General features: G+C 41.0%; 2 protein-coding genes across 2 annotated transcripts in view; one reads left to right on the top strand and one right to left on the bottom strand.

The window, feature by feature from the left end:
• LARGE1 (LARGE xylosyl- and glucuronyltransferase 1) overlaps positions 1-19,461 on the top strand; it is a 716,318-nt gene that overhangs the window by 607,103 nt on the left and 89,754 nt on the right. The window lies entirely within an intron of this gene.
• LOC309554647 (E3 ubiquitin/ISG15 ligase TRIM25-like) overlaps positions 18,957-19,461 on the bottom strand; it is a gene marked incomplete at its 3' end in the record, with an annotated part of 1,621 nt that continues 1,116 nt past the window's right edge. Inside the window, exon 1 of the mRNA XM_082256365.1 lies at positions 18,957-19,461. This exon is cut by the window's right edge and continues 1,116 nt beyond it. Coding sequence (XP_082112491.1) covers positions 18,957-19,461 — 505 coding nt within the window.

Here is a 19,461-nt window from a genome sequence, read left to right as displayed (position 1 = left end):
CCCGCCGTGCCGCTCTCTTACCTGTATGACGGGCGACATGACATGTCGCTCGTCTTCCGGGATCGCGGCATCCGGTCATCTGATTGGCCGGAGCCGCGGTGACGTCACTGCCGACGGTCACGGCACGGGGCTCTGAAGGAACGGCACGATCAGCCGTTCCTTCAGAGCGCATGCGCCAGTGACGTCACTGGCTGCATTAAAGGTAAATATCTCCTAAACGGTGCATGTTTAGGAGATATTTACAGTACCTATAGGTAAGCTTTATCATAGGCTTACCTATAGGTACAACTTCCTGAGGAGGGTTTACTTCCTCTTTAAAGCAGTATTACACCCAAAAGCAACCATTTATAATATTGCAGCTTACCAATTCTTAGATGTGATGGCTACATTTGTGTCCTTTTTTTAGGCCTCCTGCACACTGGTTTATTGAAAACGCTGTTTCTCCTTACAGGAGAAAATTAGCATTGAAAATGTACCCAAGCTGCGTTTTTTTCATACCTGTGTAGGCAGGTTTTGAAGAGTTTAGCAGTATTTGGTGTTTGGGTATTTATTTATTTCATTGGTCAGAATTTTTAATTCATTCTGACCATTGAAATTAGAAAACGCTGAAGTGCTATATGCGCGTACGACTGAGACCCGTTTAGATGTGTTTTGCCAAGTTAAGCGTTTCTTTGCCCTAAAGCTCCTCTCCTAAATGGGATTCTCCTGCGTTCAAGTGAAGGAGCTTTTGCTGCCTCTAAACTCTGCTGCTCCTAAACTCCTCTAAAAGCCTATGTGTGCTAGGGCACACTAACTTTTATTGTGGTGCATGCAAAAAAATTCCAAAAGACCCAAAAACCTAAGTTTAGGAGCAGCAGTGTGCATGAGGCCTTAGGCTTTCTCTCTTCTATTTTCATGTGGTGATCCAGCCAGCAAACCTGTTGCTTTTCAAAAGCACAAGCCCTCCAGCAAAAAGTATAAGTTTACATGGATGAGACAAACCACTTAACACTGGCAGGGGTGATTAAAATGATCAACTATTATTTATTCATGTAAAACCTTTATCCCAAAGGGATTGGTTTGCTATAACTGCTTATAAAGTGTGTGCTGTAGTTTGGCTTAAGTTTGTTAGATTATTTAAATCTGCTGATACATTTAACACCACCCTCCCCCCAGACTGACAATGCTGCTGTCTGCTGTGCCTCCTGTTCTCATTCCTCCAGTGGTGACTCACTAATACAGGTGTGTTGCTGGTCAGATCACCAGGTGATTACAGAGGGAAAAAATCTGATGTGGCCACCACATCTAATGATTGGTAAGCTGCAATATAACACATTTTTTGTTTTGGGTTTATTACAACTATATTACTGTAAACCTGTTTGGAAGAGGAAAGAGCAAAGGAATAACCATCTGTGTATTACCACTTTCATTTTTTTTTTCAGTTGAAAATCTTACTTTTGCCAAGCCGGGTGGTGCCAACAGGGCAACCCACAAACATTAGAAAGTCAGCCGAAATTCAAACCATGTATAGCCAGCTTCAGATCTGTGGAAATCTATAGAAGCTTGTCCAACTCTACTAACCCAGCTTTGGCATGCTGTATAATAATGTTTGGCCTGTCAAACCTTCCTTGTCTTATGAATCAGTAGGAGTTGAGCAGTTTACAAGAACTGTCCAAAAAGGTCAGGTCTAGCCATCAAGTAGACATAAGTTGTCCACTCAAACAGGTCTAAAACATCCTTATTGGGTAATGCCATCTAATGTCTCAGGGTTAGCTTAACCTCCCTGGCGGTATGATTCTTTTGGATTTTAGGTGCTGAAAGCGGTACCATTATTTTGCATGTAATTCTTGTGAATGAGCAGCCCAAACCAACTGTATACATTTATTATATTTATTATATATATATATATATGTATGTATACATATATTATGTATACATATATTATATATATATATACGTATATATATATATATATATAATGTATACAGTTGGTTTGGGCTGCTGATTCACAAGAATTACGTATATATATATATATATATATATATATATACGTATATATGTATATATATATATTTACATAAAAAGTACACTAAAACTGCAGGAAAGGGCACTGGGGGGCAATGTAATGTGACTATATTTTATTTTGAATGGTATCAGTGTGTTTGGTGTGTTTTTACGTTTGAATTTGCCGCTGGTTCCACCCCCCTGCGAACGTCACGTCGCCGGAGACGAAAGCCGGGGCTCGCAGACGATCGGGAGGAAGCTCCACCACCGCATACCGCCCGCATACTTCGCTGGATCCTGGAGAAAAGGTAAGTAAAACCTCTAAATAGGTATATATCATAGGTAAAAAGGCGCTGGTAATCTTAATATATCACGTGTTATAAAAATTAATAGGTGATTTAAAGTGTAATATATGTGATTAAAAATTGCTACAAATATATATATGATCTACTATTGGTGCAATTAGCAAAGAAAAGTGCATACCAGTGCAATTTCAATTCAGAAGTGTTTGTGCTTCTCAAAGTAAATTAATCCACAAAGGTGTGGATCAGTGAACCAATAAATAGATATATAAAGAATTCCATACAAAAATCACATAAGAATATATAAAAATATAAATATATAAATGTGCTCCAAGTAGTGTTTAAAAATCCAGGCAATAGCATGCAATCAAAATTGTGCTTGGTGGATTCTTATTAATCCCTTCACAGTGCTCCAGGTGCTGGGATGTGACAACCGTCAATTAAGAAGTGCTTGTGCTTCTCAAAGTAAATTAATCCACAAAGGTGTGGATCAGTGAACCAATAAATAAATATATAAAGAATTCCATACAAAAATCACATAAGGATATATAAAAAAATCACATAAGAATATATAAAAAAGTATAAATATATAAATGTGCTCCAAGTAGTGTTTAAAAGTCCAAGCAATAGCATGCAATCAAAATTGTGCTTGGTGAATTCTTATTAATCCATTCACAGTGCTCCAGGTGCTGGGATGTGACAACCGTGGCCTCTTACCAGCTAGCAGCAGGTCACAAGGACCCCCAACGCCTGTGATCCCTTTATTGGGTGGATCAGACCTCTCCTCGATTGCTTGGATCTCTGGCTCCTATATTACTCGAGTTGGACCATGTAGTCCCCCCATACACATAAAGATATAGAAGAACAAATAGCCTCCAATAGTGAAATACTGTTTTATTCTCCAAAAAACATACACTATAAGGTGACAATTAGCCTCTTACTATTTGTTGTGCCCTCCTGGCACTGGGCAATTCGGCAGTACAAAATCGTTTTTTTGGGTCTTAGGAAGATATTCTCCGGGGATCTGCAGCACCCTGTATCTCCTTTCCCCCTTTCTTTGTATTGCAGCGGTGGATGTGTATCCCAGCCTCTGTTCCGAATGCCTCTGTGTGTTACTTCCGGGTTAGCATTGACCACAATGCATTTCGCTTAACGAGCGTCCTCAGGCAGTCTAGACTGCCTGAGGACGCTCGTTAAGCGAAATGCATTGTGGTCAATGCTAACCCGGAAGTAACACACAGAGGCATTCGGAACAGAGGCTGGGATACACATCCACCGCTGCAATACAAAGAAAGGGGGAAAGGAGATACAGGGTGCTGCAGATCCCCGGAGAATATCTTCCTAAGACCCAAAAAAACGATTTTGTACTGCCGAATTGCCCAGTGCCAGGAGGGCACAACAAATAGTAAGAGGCTAATTGTCACCTTATAGTGTATGTTTTTTGGAGAATAAAACAGTATTTCACTATTGGAGGCTATTTGTTCTTCTATATCTTTATGTGTATGGGGGGACTACATGGTCCAACTCGAGTAATATAGGAGCCAGAGATCCAAGCAATCGAGGAGAGGTCTGATCCACCCAATAAAGGGATCACAGGCGTTGGGGGTCCTTGTGACCTGCTGCTAGCTGGTAAGAGGCCACGGTTGTCACATCCCAGCACCTGGAGCACTGTGAATGGATTAATAAGAATTCACCAAGCACAATTTTGATTGCATGCTATTGCTTGGACTTTTAAACACTACTTGGAGCACATTTATATATTTATACTTTTTTATATATTCTTATGTGATTTTTTTATATATCCTTATGTGATTTTTGTATGGAATTCTTTATATATTTATTTATTGGTTCACTGATCCACACCTTTGTGGATTAATTTACTTTGAGAAGCACAAGCACTTCTTAATTGACGGTTGTCACATCCCAGCACCTGGAGCACTGTGAAGGGATTAATAAGAATCCACCAAGCACAATTTTGATTGCATGCTATTGCCTGGATTTTTAAACACTACTTGGAGCACATTTATATATTTATATTTTTATATATTCTTATGTGATTTTTGTATGGAATTCTTTATATATCTATTTATTGGTTCACTGATCCACACCTTTGTGGATTAATTTACTTTGAGAAGCACAAACACTTCTGAATTGAAATTGCACTGGTATGCACTTTTCTTTGCTAATTGCACCAATAGTAGATCATATATATATTTGTAGCAATTTTTAATCACATATATTACACTTTAAATCACCTATTAATTTTTATAACACGTGATATATTAAGATTACCAGCGCCTTTTTACCTATGATATATACCTATTTATTGTTTTATTACAATTAAAAGGGCAGCAGGTTCAACAATCTTTTATTTAAAGGGCCAGGCGCCTTCTCTTTTCTTTTTATAAGTAAAACCTCTACCAGGATCCAGCGATCTTCCTAGTGCTACCCCAAGTGTGGCTCGGGGTTACCGCTTTTGGCTCTAAAATCTAACCCCGAGTCACGCTCGGGAATACCGCTAGGAAGGTTAAGGGCCGATGTCCATGGGCTTATGTTAGCGTCACTGTTTCTCTCCCCATACAAGTCAATAGCAATGCAAAAGCAGCCTAATAAAGCTGGTTAATGCACCTTAAAAGGTGGTAAATAGCAGGTCAGAAGGAGGTCAACTGTTAGTAAATGTACCTGTCGAGGATCTCTGAATGATTCGAGCGTAGCGTCCCTCAAAATTGAGAAATGCATGTAAAATCAACAAACAGAACGCCAAAAGATCATGTTGAGGGTCCATAATTTGTTAGTGTTGATAACAAAGCGACAATAAGAAGATAAACTGTATGCAAGGCATTTTGGCATCCATTGAAATGGCATGTTCTTTTCTCTTGACAGCTTATACCCCAGGACAATTTAGATGCTCCGGTAGGACCTTTTACTTTGCCAAAGCCCTGGTAAACGGGATTTTTGGGCAATGCGTTGGCTACCATCTTATCTTTTTTCCTGTTATCAGTAATAAAGAGTTATGGACTTTTAAAGACAATCATTTGGCATTCTGTTTGTTGATTTCACAAAGAAAGAACTTTTTTGCATGGTAATTATACTGGGCTGATGACAGTGCCATCACTGGGGACCTAAGGGCCAGTTACCAATCATCAGAGCATCAGAGGAAGGAGAATGTGTCAGTTTCCAACCTGCCTGGAGATACAGGGTGTGCAGTTTTGTAATTCAATCATTCAGTGGGCCTTAAATGTATCTGGAAAACATTCTAGATGCGTTAAAATCATAATATGCACTTAGGGTCCCTTTAGTTTGAATTTTAGATTATCCATGTAACAAAATTGCGACTCTGTGTGTCCTATGACTCTGTATTGTATGCTGTCACGGTCTAAAAACTGCTAAGGGTTGTTCTCGGAACCAGGGAAAACCTAGCCTTCATTTTCCAGCAATCAGATCAAAATTATGACATCTATTTAAATAGCATTCCAGCTGCATGCGGTGAATAGCTGAATAAAAATGGAATCCGGTCAGCTGGAAGCCCGCGTCCCTGGAGCCAGATTAAATGTAATATTAATTCGGAAACGCTCATTTATTCCAGACTTGCATTTCCATTACATTTCAGCACGCTCATCATTAGCTCAATGTACATAAAGTTCAGAAGAGACGGCCTGCCATAACACTGCACACGGGCTCGCCGGCCTGGCAGTGTCCCCGGCCAGAGTCATTGGCGTTTTCTGAATCTTCAATGTGCTGTTGACTTTCTCCGAGATGTAATAACCCGCTCTAGATGTTCCAGAGTGATTTCATTGATTACGTCTTCCATGTGCTGAAACTTCTGTCCCCGGAATCCAAATCTAATACTGTAATTCAATTCTCACCTGATAAGGCAGCTCTGGAGAAACGAATAACACTTTACCCTCAGTGTGCCGCATGTAAGGCAGGGGAACAAACGCTAGGATCCACCACCCTTAAAACAATATAGTTAATGTACTAAATATATCTATCTATCTATCTATCTATCTATCTATCTATCTATCTATCTATCTATCTATCTATCTATCTATCTATCTATCTATCTATCTATCTATCAATCATATGATTAGTTATCAACAGTATCTATCTAAGGCAAATAGGCTGTGCACTTTGCAAAGTGTGGTTGCACTCTACAAGTGCGATTGCTCCACAGCTTAGTGAATGAGCAGAAGCTCTGCTAACTTTCATCATTCATTCATGTAGAAGCAAAAATGCTGTTTTTTTTTTAATTGTCCTTGCATGAGGTTGAGTATTCTTTGCAAAGTGAAGGTCTACCTCATTTACTATGCTCTGGAACTTCACTTTAGTAAATCAACCCCTATGTATCTCTCTATGTATCTACAGGTGCATCTCATAAAATTAGAATATCATCAAAAAGTAATTCAATTCAAAAAGAGAAATTTTATATACCGTATTTTCCGGCGTATATGACGACCCCCCTATTACATGATCTACCAGTAATACTTATACTTAGGTTACCCTGGAGATATTATACTCGGCGTATAAGACGACCTCCCATTTTTGGGGGATTTTTTTGAGGTCCAAAAGTAGTCTTATACGCCAGAAAATACAGTAGATGCGTTACACACAGAGTGATATATTTCAAGCATTTCTTTCTTTTAATTTTAATGATTATAGTTTACAGCTAGTGAAAACCCAAAATGCAGTATCTCACGAAATTAGAATATTACATAAGACAAATAAAAATAAGGATTTTTAATACAGAAATGTTGGCTTACTGAAAAGCATGTCCATGTATAGTATAGGATGCACTCAATACTTTGGACTTGATAAAACACAGTGGACCCACACACCATCAGATGATATGGCTCCCCAAATCATCACTGACTGTGGAAACTTCACACTGGACCTCATGCAACATGGATTCTGTGATCTATCTATCTATCTATCTATCTATCTATCTATCTATCTATCTATCTATCTATCTATCTATCTATCTATCTATCTATCTATCTATCTATCTATCTATCTATCTATCTATCTATCTATCTATCTATCTATCTATCTATCTATCTATCTATCTATCTATCTATCTATCTATCTATCTATCTATCTATCTATCTATCTATCTATCTATCTATCTATCTATCTATCTATCTATCTATCTATCTATCTATCTATCTATCTATCTATCTATCTATCTATCTATCTATCTATCTATCTATCTATCTATCTATCTATCTATCTATCTATCTATCTATCTATCTATCTATCTATCTATCTATCTATCTATCTATCTATCTATCTATCTATCTATCTATCTATCTATCTATCTATCTATCTATCTATCTATCTATCTATCTATCTATCTATCTATCTATCTATCTATCTATCTATCTATCTATCTATCTATCTATCTATCTATCTATCTATCTATCTATCTATCTATCTATCTATCTATCTATCTATCTATCTATCTATCTATCTATCTATCTATCTATCTATCTATCTATCTATCTATCTATCTATCTATCTATCTATCTATCTATCTATCTATCTATCTATCTATCTATCTATCTATCTATCTATCTATCTATCTATCTATCTATCTATCTATCTATCTATCTATCTATCTATCTATCTATCTATCTATCTATCTATCTATCTATCTATCTATCTATCTATCTATCTATCTATCTATCTATCTATCTATCTATCTATCTATCTATCTATCTATCTATCTATCTATCTATCTATCTATCTATCTATCTATCTATCTATCTATCTATCTATCTATCTATCTATCTATCTATCTATCTATCTATCTATCTATCTATCTATCTATCTATCTATCTATCTATCTATCTATCTATCTATCTATCTATCTATCTATCTATCTATCTATCTATCTATCTATCTATCTATCTATCTATCTATCTATCTATCTATCTATCTATCTATCTATCTATCTATCTATCTATCTATCTATCTATCTATCTATCTATCTATCTATCTATCTATCTATCTATCTATCTATCTATCTATCTATCAGTGAACATCTTCAACACACACACACAGCAACCACTGATTGATCAATCATGTCAAAGAATGAGAAGAGCTGACAATCATTTTGCACCCTAGCACAGAACTTCCTGGAAGCAAAGGAGTTCCTGCATCTTTTAATGCAATGATTGATGTTTGAACGCCGATTCTCTGCAGCCTGGTAAGATGAAGTAAAGAATAAGCAGCTGTGCTGCGGTAAAAGGAAAGGACAGATTATTATCACATACAATTAACACCGGGGAAGCAGTTTGTGCATTCTAATAGTGTCTTGTGATCATTTAGCAGACTGGTGAATATTTTACCATAAATAAGTAAAGCAGCTGATTACATGATGAGGGGTTCTCTTGCTCCGTGCTGATTCGGAAATGGTGGGTTTTAGTTGGGTGGAAACTGAGCCTAAATACCCTCTGTACCCTGAGATGAGTCTGTCACATAGGAGGCGAGATCAGAGTAATGTAGAGTGGGATAATACACTGCAGAGATCACTCCGCTTCTGCCAATGCCAAGAAATCAGCTGTAGAAAACCAGATACTGTATTTTTAAATCATTAAAGAGTGGGTAGGGTTGAATACACAAATGATCTTAACCTGTGAATCATATGAAGCCATGAATGGGTTATGTAACTTAACCACTTAAGCCCAGGAAGATTTTCCCCTCTTCCTGACCAGGGCCTATTTTGCGATTCGGCACTGCGTGAGTTTAACGGACAATTGCACGGTCGTGCGACGCTGTACCCAAATGAAATTGACGTCCTTTTTTTCCCACAAACAGAGCTTTCTTTTGGTGGTATTTGATCACCTGTGCGATTTTTTGATCATGCGCTATAAACAAAAAATAGCGACAATTTTGCAAAAATAACAATATTTTTCACATTTTTTTTATATGAAATTCCCCCCCAAAAAAATGTAAAAATCAAAATTTTTTAACATTTTAGGTCAATTTGTGTTCTGCTACATATGTTTGGTAAAAAAAAAATCGCAAAAAGCGTATTTTGATTGGTTTGCGCAAAAGTTATTGCGTTTACTAACTAAGGGAAAGATTTTTGTCATTTTTATTGTTTTTTTTTTTTTTTAACGAGTAATGGCGGGGATCTGAGATTTTTTTTTTGCGGGACTGCGACATTGCGGCGGACAGATCGGACCCTTGACTGACATTTTTGACACTTTTGGGGTTACCAGTGACATTACTACAGTAATCAGTGCTATACATATGCACTGTTACTGTAAAAATGACACTGGGAGGGAAGGGGTTAACTTTATTGGAGAGGGAGGGGTTAAGTGTGTCCCTAGGGGCGTGCTTCTAACTGTGATTGGATGTGGCTTTGTGTGTAACAGCAGAGATCAACGGTCCTACATAGCTGTGCTGTTACACAGGGGAGAATGACAGGCGGCTTTGTTTACATTAGCCTCCTGCCTTTCTCCCGCTGTAACCAACGATCGCGAGTGACCGGCGGACATCGGGTCCGCCGGGCACATGCGCGGGGGGGTCCGTGAGTGAGCGGGAGCGCGCCTCCAGTGGCGCGCGCTCGCTCCCTAGAGCCTCACAGGCTAGTGACGTAGTACTACGTTGCTTTGCCTGTGAGGGGCTGACTGCCGACGTAAATAGTCGTTAGGCAGTCGGCAAGTGGTTAAAAGCGCCTACCCAAAACTGATATCACTTTTTGGCAGGACTGGCTTGCAGACCTCATATAAGTTTTACATGTTAAAATCATGTATGGCAACAGCATGGCTTTGTAGTAGAAGAGTCTGGGTGCCTAAAGCTGGATACACACTATACAACTTTTGTTGGTAGATTTTCTTTAGATTTACCTTCAACTATGTAGTGCAAGGGCCTGCCTGATTGCATACAAATTGAAAGTGTTTAGGTTTGACCTCATATTATATGGTTTTGGTAAATCTAAAGGAAAAAATCTAAAGAAAATTGTATACTGTGGAACCAGCTTAACTGGCTTGCCTGCAGCCCAGACCTTTCACCAGTAAAACTATTTGGCGCATCTTGAAATGAAAAATACGACAAAGAAGATGCAGGACTGTTGAGCAGTTAGAATCCTATATCAGGTTAGAATAGGACATCATTCCTCTCTTAAAACTCCAGCTGGTCTCCTCAGTTCCCAGATGCTTAGTCCCGGTTCACACTAGGGCGACATGTGAGGCGACCTGGTCGCCTCACAGGTCGCCGCAGGTCGCCTCCCATAGGGAAGCTGCGGACCCGTTCTAATAGGAGCGACACAAGTCGCTCCGACCTAGAAAAAGGGTCCGGAGCTTCTTTGGGGCGACCAGGAGGCGACCGCCATAGACTTCAATGTTATGAAGTCCGTGGCGGCCGCTCCGAGGTCGCGGCTCGCTGCTCGCACCGCGACCTTGGAGGTCGCCACCCGAAGTCAGATCGCGTGCATGTGAACGGGGCCTTACACAGAATGTTGAAAGAAGAGAGGATGCTACACTGTCGTAAACATGGTCCTGTCCCAATGTGTTGTTACCATCAATTTAGAAAATTACCTTATTTTTTCTTAAAATGGTACATTTTCCCAGTATAAAAATTTGATATGTTTTTTTTTATCTTCTATTGTGAATACAGTATGGGTTTATGAGATTTGCAAATTATTGCATTCTGTTTTTTATGTAGATTTTACTCAACTTCCCAACTTTTTTTTTTTTTTGTAAAATGACAGTTGTTTATGGTGCACAGTTGTTGAGTTAGGGTTACATCTACATTTAAAGCAAATTTTCCTGTGAATGCGTCTCCCTCCCTATGTCGCCCAGGCCTTGCCAGCTCTTCCCCGCTGTCCATTCCTCAGTAAACAGGGCCGATTTCACAGTGAGAGAGCACAGTGCCCCCAGTGCATTGTATTTAATACTCAGCTGAGCAGCTTACCATCTGCTAGCCATCCCCAGCTCAGGCCATGTCTGTTACTCTGGCACAGATCAGGCAGGATGCTGAGCTTCAGCAGAAATATATGCCAACGGGCGCAATGATTCAGCAACTGCACACTCATCAGGCAAGACTGCTCATAAAGATATCTCTCTTTGTGTCGGTAATCAGCAGCACTTTATCATACTCATGGCAAGCCTAATCTGCCGGTGACAGTGACGTAGTGGAAGTATTGCAAAATATTTATCAGTTTCAGTGACAACACAAGTATAGGAGTGCATGTCCAAGCCAGTAGGATAAAGTACAATTTGCAGTGGCATGTCCAAAAAGGCAATTACATGGGGTAAACACCAGATTATGTCAGTAATATTGTCACCAGACTATTCTTTTTAACAACAGTCTTCCCATATGAGTATATGTGCATTTTAAAATATTTTATGCATATTATTTACCTTTCCTTTATGGTTAACGGGAGGGGGAGGGAAAAAGCAGAACTTTCTTGTTCAGGTGAAGTTACGTTTTAAGCCATAGACAGATTGAAATTTGGCTGGTTCAGCAATGACTGGCTGAATTTCGATCCGTGTTTTGCTGTATCTGCTCGACAAAAGTCAATCCTTTGATCAACTTCTGTCAAAGGGACAAGCTGGAAAACATTTGTCAATGAATGTATACCTATGCGTACCTATGTATGACCAGCCTCAGAGCTGTCACTCAGTAAAGCCCCGTACACACGTACCGATTGTCGGCTGAACGATCGGCCGTCTTTTGTCCGGTGCTGTTTTGTTGGTTGAAAATGCTCAAGACTGCACACGAATTTTGTCGGCCAACAACAACCAACTGCAGCAGTGATGTCATGTTCTGGTCTACTTTTCGTGTGTTTTTTCTTCTCTGAGCATGCCAAGTCTTGATCATCACATTTCTGTCAGCCGAAATCTGTACTGACTGACGAACAATCGGCCGTTCTTTGTTGGCCAACAAAAATTTTAAAGCCTGCACACCAGATTTTGTTCGGCCGAAAAGTCGCAGTCGGTTGTCGGAAGCAACATACTAACAAGCCGACAATCGGCCGATCGGACGTTGGCCAAATATTTACGGCCAACAATCGGTACGTGTGTACGGGCCTTTACACTCTATGTTGTCCTCCTTCACTCCTCCTCTGGCAGCTACATAAAATAATATATAGAGAGGAGAGGGGTGGAGGAGCTGGGCCAGCACAGATAGTAATTAGACATTCCCAGCAGAGAAGCGGGCTATGACATATGAAAAAAAGGGGTCTATGCTAGGGAACTATGAATAGATTTGCCAGCACACAACGGATACTGATTCCAAATGGGTTTTTTCAAAGCATGATCACATCACAAGCTACATTTCAGGGTCACGCAGGACCCCTCGGTCAGGCATGTGAAGTTCTGCGTGACTCCCAAATTTGCACTCTCTTGTTTGTGATGTGATCATGCTTTAATAAAAATAAACGTTTGGAATCAATATCCGAGGTGTGTTGGCAAATATATTCATAGTGGCTTTCATGATCCAGTCTCCAGCTGGTGGTTGCTACAGTACCCCGTATCCTAGAGGTCTCCCCAGGAACGTGTGCGATAGGAATATGGAATATTATTATATTCTAGGGAACTGACTCTTCCTGGAGAGCACACATTTTCTAGCTAGTTCAGTGGCACATTGCAAGTGAATAGAAATCATTTATTGAAAGGAAAAACTGCACACGCATTTAAAAAGCTTGATTTTTCTGTGCTTTTAAGTATAGTTATTTAAAATTTGTGACAGGGTCTCTTTATAGCAGATTATTTAATAACACTATAAATGTGCCTTACTGTGGCCCCCTTCACTCTTACTTTGTGGCCCCTGACTGGTTTGAAGATTTATATAGAATGAGGCCCTAACTGCTCCCCATTTGATAAAGGGTATGCTTTACTACATCATTTTAAAATTGAATGTCAGGAAATAATGTATGTCTTTTCTCTCAGATAAAAGCTGCAATTATTACTGGAGTATGAAAGCAAATGTAAACCCAAGAACAAAATCTGAATATATTGCAGCTTACCCGACCTTAGATATGCTGGCTGCATTTGTTTGTTTTTGTTCTGCTTTCTTTTTCCTTAAGAGTCGGTTCACACTAATCCGACTCAAAGTCGCCCCTACTTCGGGCGACTAATGAAGTCGCTCGTGCAGAGCGACTTCAGCGCGGCTTGCAACAACTTCTCATAATAGAAGTCAATGCAAGTCGCTCCGACTTTGCAAAAAAATAGTGCAGGAACCTTTTTCTAAGTCGGAGCGACTTGAGTCGCTCTGATTAGAATGGTTCCATTGCACAGCATTGGAAGCTACTTGTAAGGCGACCAAGTCGCCTGACAAGTCGGATCAGTGTGAACCGGCAGTTAGAGTCGGTTCACACTGGGGCAACACGACTCTTTACTACTTCGGGGGCGACTTGTGCATTCCCATGCACCACGACTTTGGAGCGACTTGCAGGGACTTCACATAATGGAAGTCTATGCAAGTCGCTCCGAGGTCACCCCGAAGTAGTACAGGACCCTTTTTCTAAGTCAGAGCAACTTGTGTCGCTCCTATTAGAACGGGTCCTGTAGCGGTCAATGGACCGCGAGGGAGCGCGACTTGTCAGGCTGACAAGTCGCCTGACAAGTCGCGCTAGTGTGGACCAGCTCTTATTTTCACCTAGTGAACCTGCCATGGGTTTTTTCACACAGTTTTTCACCCGGCGGACTCCATTTTGCTCAGCTGGGATCGATCCGCCGATCTCCGCTGAGCAGGTGGATGACAGCTCCGTACCCGCTTACTTTGCAGAGACAGACCTGTCAGATCCCCACTCTCCTCTATGGGAGATTGGATGAAAACTGACCGGCTGTACGTTTTCATCTGATCTGATCCTCCAGACCAGGGATCCCTAAACTACAACCCTCCAGCTGTTGCAAAACTACCCATCCCATGAGGCATTGTAAAACTCTGACATTCACAGACATGACTAGGCATGATGGGAATTGTGGTTCCTGAACAATTGGAGGGCCATAGTTTGAAGACCCCGGCTCCAGACGGATGGAAAAATAGGGTTTCCATCCATCTGGATTTCACAGACCACATCGGATCGGATAGCAGCGGGTGTAAGTAGAGATGTCATCGCTGATATCCGCTGCTCCATGGGGGTGCATGGAGCATCCAATCAGGTCTGCCTGAAAAACTGACAGGGGGACCTGATCGGAAAGCCTGTGTAAAAGGGGCCTAACACACTTCTGGCCCTAGGGTGACAACACTCACTCTCTGTACTGTATCTATAGAGGAGCAATGTTGTCACCTTTTCACATGAAGAATTCTAAAATTACAGGACTCTTCTTCCTTTCATAACATAGGGGGAGGGGTTTTGTAGTCTACAGAGGTGAACTAGGACAGTCTGATAACACTACTTGGGATAATACTGCAGAGAGTACCAAAGATTACAAGCTTGCTGAATTTCTGGTAGAATCAACATGTATTTTTTTCAATTTAGAAACATATTACAAATCACTTTCAATTCAATATTTAACAAAAGCAAAAAAAAAAAAAAAAGCAAATGTGAGAAACGCATCATTACCTACACTTTACTATCAAAGTGCTATAACCTTTGTGGAATTAGTCGTTTGGCTTTAAGTAGACATAATGGGTAGATTTACTAAAACTGGAGAGTGCAAAATCCGGTGCAGCAGTGCAAAGAAACCAATCAGCTTCCAGGTTTTTTTTCACAAAGCTTAATTGAACAAGCTGAAGTTAGAAGATGATTGGTTACCATGCACAACCACACCAGATTATTCACTGACTGAGGTATAGCAGATATTACGGCTGCTTTACCTTAAAACCCAACTTACATCTTGCAAACTATAAAACAAACGACAGCATATACTTTTTGGGTTAGAAAGGCCATAGCAGCCTTTTTATTAAAACAAAATACAATTTTATTATAAAATTACATAATATTTTGTTTTTAAATTAACTGAACAGTAATGACCCAAATCAGTACAGTGACTAACCTCATCAACGTCTAGGGTCTTGGAAGGCAATTTATATTAACCTACTGGCTGTGTCTACCATCAAAATAGACTTCCAGGCCCTCAGCCGCAACATGACCGGCTCGAGGACTATTATAAGATACCCTCTATACAGCCAATTGACTCTTATCCTTTACTGTCTTAAAGAGGAAGTAAACCCTCCTCTACAACTTGTACCTATAGGCAAGCCTATGATAAGGCTTACCTATAGGTACTGTAAATATCTCCTAAACATGTACCGTTTAGGAGATATTTACCTTACATGTCGCCAGTGACGTCACTGGCGCATGCGCTCTGAAGGAACGGCCGATCGTGCCGTTCCTTCAGAGCCCCGTGCCGTGACTGTCGGCTCCCGCGCGCGTGCGCGGGAGTGACGTCACCGCGCCTCCGGCCAATCAGATGGCCGGATGCCGCGATCCCGGAAGACGGGCGACTAGACATGTCGCCCGTCATAGAGGTGAGTGAGCGGCACGGCGGGGGCTCGTTCTGAGGTAAGTATTGCATAATGAGCTAATATGCGATGCATACTAGCTCATTATGTCTTTCTTTTGCAGGGTGTAAGAAAAAAAAAAAAATTTATACGAGTTTACAACCTCTTTAAATTGTTACCAAGGTAGGTGCACCCATACATGAGATGGGCCCCACTCCTTCTTTTCCACCTTTTAAAACCATCACAGCCTTCCAAGACCTCTGCTAACTGCTATGACAAAAACTCCTGAAATTTTGACAATCCCGAACCATATTTGCCCCTCAATCCATCCCAATCCTGGGTAACCCCTTGAACAACAGTACCATATAAAAGGGAGCACTACCAAACCCCCGAAAAGAAGAGTAACTTTAAGAGGGAGGAAGAAGCTAGTTCCACGCTATCCTGGCTCCGACTGACTCCTAGGACCCCAGTACCACCCCTTTACTCTCCCAGTGACTCCACCTTGTCCCACCCCTCCTGTCTCCAATAAAAACCGACCCTATGTCTACACCAAAATTATTTATTTAACCCTGCAATTCTCCCATCCTTTCCTGCTAACCCAGTCATGTCCGGCCTTCCGCCTAATGTTTCCCATCCAGCTCCAGGCCTCATTCTCTCCAGTTTTAGTATATCAACCCCAGTGCCCCTTTGAAGATTGAGCCCATTTTTACCCTAAGGACGGGTTTAAAATCATCCTAGTTCAGCTGAACTCACACGATTTCAAACCCACATTTCAGTGCAAGTTCGTTGCTGGCATTAGGCTCTGATTTGACACGTCAAATCGCATTTCAAATCAGAGCCGTGGCAACAGCTAAATTGGTGCAACGCCGACTTTGCGGCGCCGCAATGATTCCCGAAAATAGTTTCTGCACTACTTTTGCCGACTTTGGGGACGATTTCAATAGACATATGTGCAGGAATCGGCACAGATGTCTGTCAAATCACCCCTGAAGTCGGACTGACATGATGCTTTAAATCAGTTTGGATTTTAGCTGAACTTGCACGATTTCAAAGCTGTCCTCAGTGTGAATAAGAGCTAATTCTGCTCAGTTTGGTATACTTTACTGTTTTTTTCAAGTCTGACATGCCTGATAGAATGCCTGTTGGGTTTTTACTGCTGTCTGTGTCCCTGTTTGGGAGATTTGCATTCACTTATTTTTGTTTGATACCTGTTCCTGGGACAGGAAGTTGGGAAATGTCCCTAAAGGGGCCACAAAAATATTAGAAGGAAGTAGTTCCCTAGCTGACATCATTAACACACACAGTGCACCTGTCCTCTACTTCCAGGAGATTGCTAAGCTTCATCTAGCCCTTTACTTCCCAGCCTGACTGTCCCTGGCCTGCCCCTTTTATTCATTGGATTATAGCACTTTCAGTCATGGAGGCTTTGCGTCTGCAAATATTGCCTGCTTAAGAACATCCTCTCCTTAAGACTGACATCCATAGAGTTTTTGATATTTAAATAACTCCTCCCAAGAGCCAACCAGGGGAGGACTGGGCCAAGGGGCAGGGAGGCAATTGCCCCCTGGGCCGCTCTGATGTCCTGTAAAAAGGCTGCACCGCTTCTTCCATAGACATGCCTAAATGATTCCTGGTGAAGAGAAGTAAAAAGCCCCCACCACTAACCTACTGAGTGCGGGTTGAAGACAAGGACAGAGCGCCGGCCTCCCCCCACAGCATAGATGGTGTAAACTGTCTGAGCAGAGGCCGGTTCCATGCCCCACTGGAGACTCTCCTCTCCTAGCCCCAACCGAGCTTTCCCAGCTCCCCCCAACTGCCCCCTGCTGGCCGGGTTGGTAACCCAGATTCAACCGGTGAGTAGATAGTACCTGGAGCAGGGCTTCAGCCTAGAATGGGGGTCAGGAGGAGGACGGGAAGAGGGAGAATGGGAGGGGTGCCTAGTCGCTGCACCATGGGCTTTTGGTTTGTACTTACCCCCCTGGGCCGAAAGTTGCCAGTCTGCCCCTGGAGCCAACCCATTGTTTGTATTAGGAGATAAGGTCTGAGTACTGAGGCAGGATGCTATGTAGAACCCTGCTAGCCCCTACCAGCAGCCCTGATCTGTTTGTTTTGCATAGAGATACACAGAAACCCAATAATTACATCACTAGGTCTAAAATAAGGTATATGAAATTTAGTGGGAAAGGTGTCACTCAAAACCTCTGCTGCAACACAGCGCTTGCTAAAATATATATATATAAAATATGTGAAAGCATATTTTAGCAAGCGCTGTTTTGCGGGAGAGGTTTTGAGTGATACCTTTCCCACTAAATTTTATTTACACTTGGCTTTAGCAGGTCGGGCAACAGCAGCTGCCTCCATATATATATATATTCCAAATATTCAATCACCAAATTTTAAATATTTTTACATTTGCCTTTTTTTCTGGCGAGGGTGACTTATTACACATACTCTCTAAAATAAGGTATGTATTGGAAACGAAAAGGTTTTATTTAAAAAATGTACTCAACATGATATTGTCAGGTGGAGGGGCAGAGAAAGCAAAAACTCATCAAATAAAAATTCAGGTCTAAAAGACTCAATTTATGAAATATAATAGTATGCGTTAAGGTCAGAGGTTAATGTCCTGAATGGACAAACTAATTTGATCATTCCCTCCACCCAAACAATCTTCTGTATTTTTTAGAGGCTGTTCCCTTAAAATTATTATTTAAATCATGATGGATGATGTAAAGTTAAAGCGTATGTATACAGTGTCTCACAAAAGTGAGTACACCCCTCACATTTTTGTAAATATTTTATTATATCTTTTCATGTGACAACACTGAAGAAATTACATTTTGCTACAATGTAAAGTAGTGAGTGTACAGCTTGTATAACAGTGAAAATTTGCTGTCCCTTAAAAATAACTCAACACACAGCCAATAATGTCTAAACCGAATAGGGAAGGGTTAAAACTCCTGCCAGGTTAATTGTTGTTGTCTTTGTACCATTGGGGAAATTTCCCTTCACTTTATGTCACAAAGACACAACAGGATGTTAGCGGAAAGTTGGACCTTGCAGGAAAATGAATAAATGTCTACATGCTACCACCCCCCTACCCCGTGTAAAAATAAGTTGCTACACCACTGCCTACGGGAACAAGGACTGAAGTTGGAGTCGTTTTTTTTTGGCTAATTGGGGGGTTGGTTAGCAGAAAGGTATGATTTTTTTTCCCTGCAAGTTCTGCTTTAAAAGTACCAGTACTACCTATACATTTCAGTGTCACTTGTGTTAATCTTTCCTATTTCTTGCACTAAATCTCATCCAACTGCCCAGAACCCAACAAAGGACATGGAGGGGCTCAGTAAAAGTGGTGTTAAACGTGTGTAAGTGTCTTATCGGGGCCCCCATCTCATAAAAGGACAGCTTTCCAGCCTCATAATCCAAACACAGTACTAATTTTCTGTAGGAAACTGGCACGGGTAAGGGCATTACACTTGTGTTGTGTATAGCAGAATAGTGATTATCCCATATACGCAATCCCCAGGACTTGTCATTCTCGCCAATAATGCACTGTCCCCCTTGTCTTTCTATACTGGCATAGCTCACCCCAACACAGCAGTTTCCCAGTTCACTCCAATCCACTTCCCAATAGTGTTTTCCAGAAGAGAAAAAAGTCAGGCTTAAAACTTGACATGACTGAAACCTCTCAGGTGTTTGGTAGTATTTCTGGCCCATCCCAAGCCAAGAAGCCATTTTCAGATCTTCAGAGATGGCTACGTCATTGCCAGCTGTG

This window comes from Pelophylax lessonae (genome assembly GCF_965119305.1).
Source record: "Pelophylax lessonae genome assembly, chromosome: 4".
Taxonomy (NCBI): domain Eukaryota; kingdom Metazoa; phylum Chordata; class Amphibia; order Anura; family Ranidae; genus Pelophylax; species Pelophylax lessonae.
The sequence above is the reverse complement of the archived record's forward strand: the minus strand, read 5'-3'. Positions and strand labels throughout refer to the sequence as shown.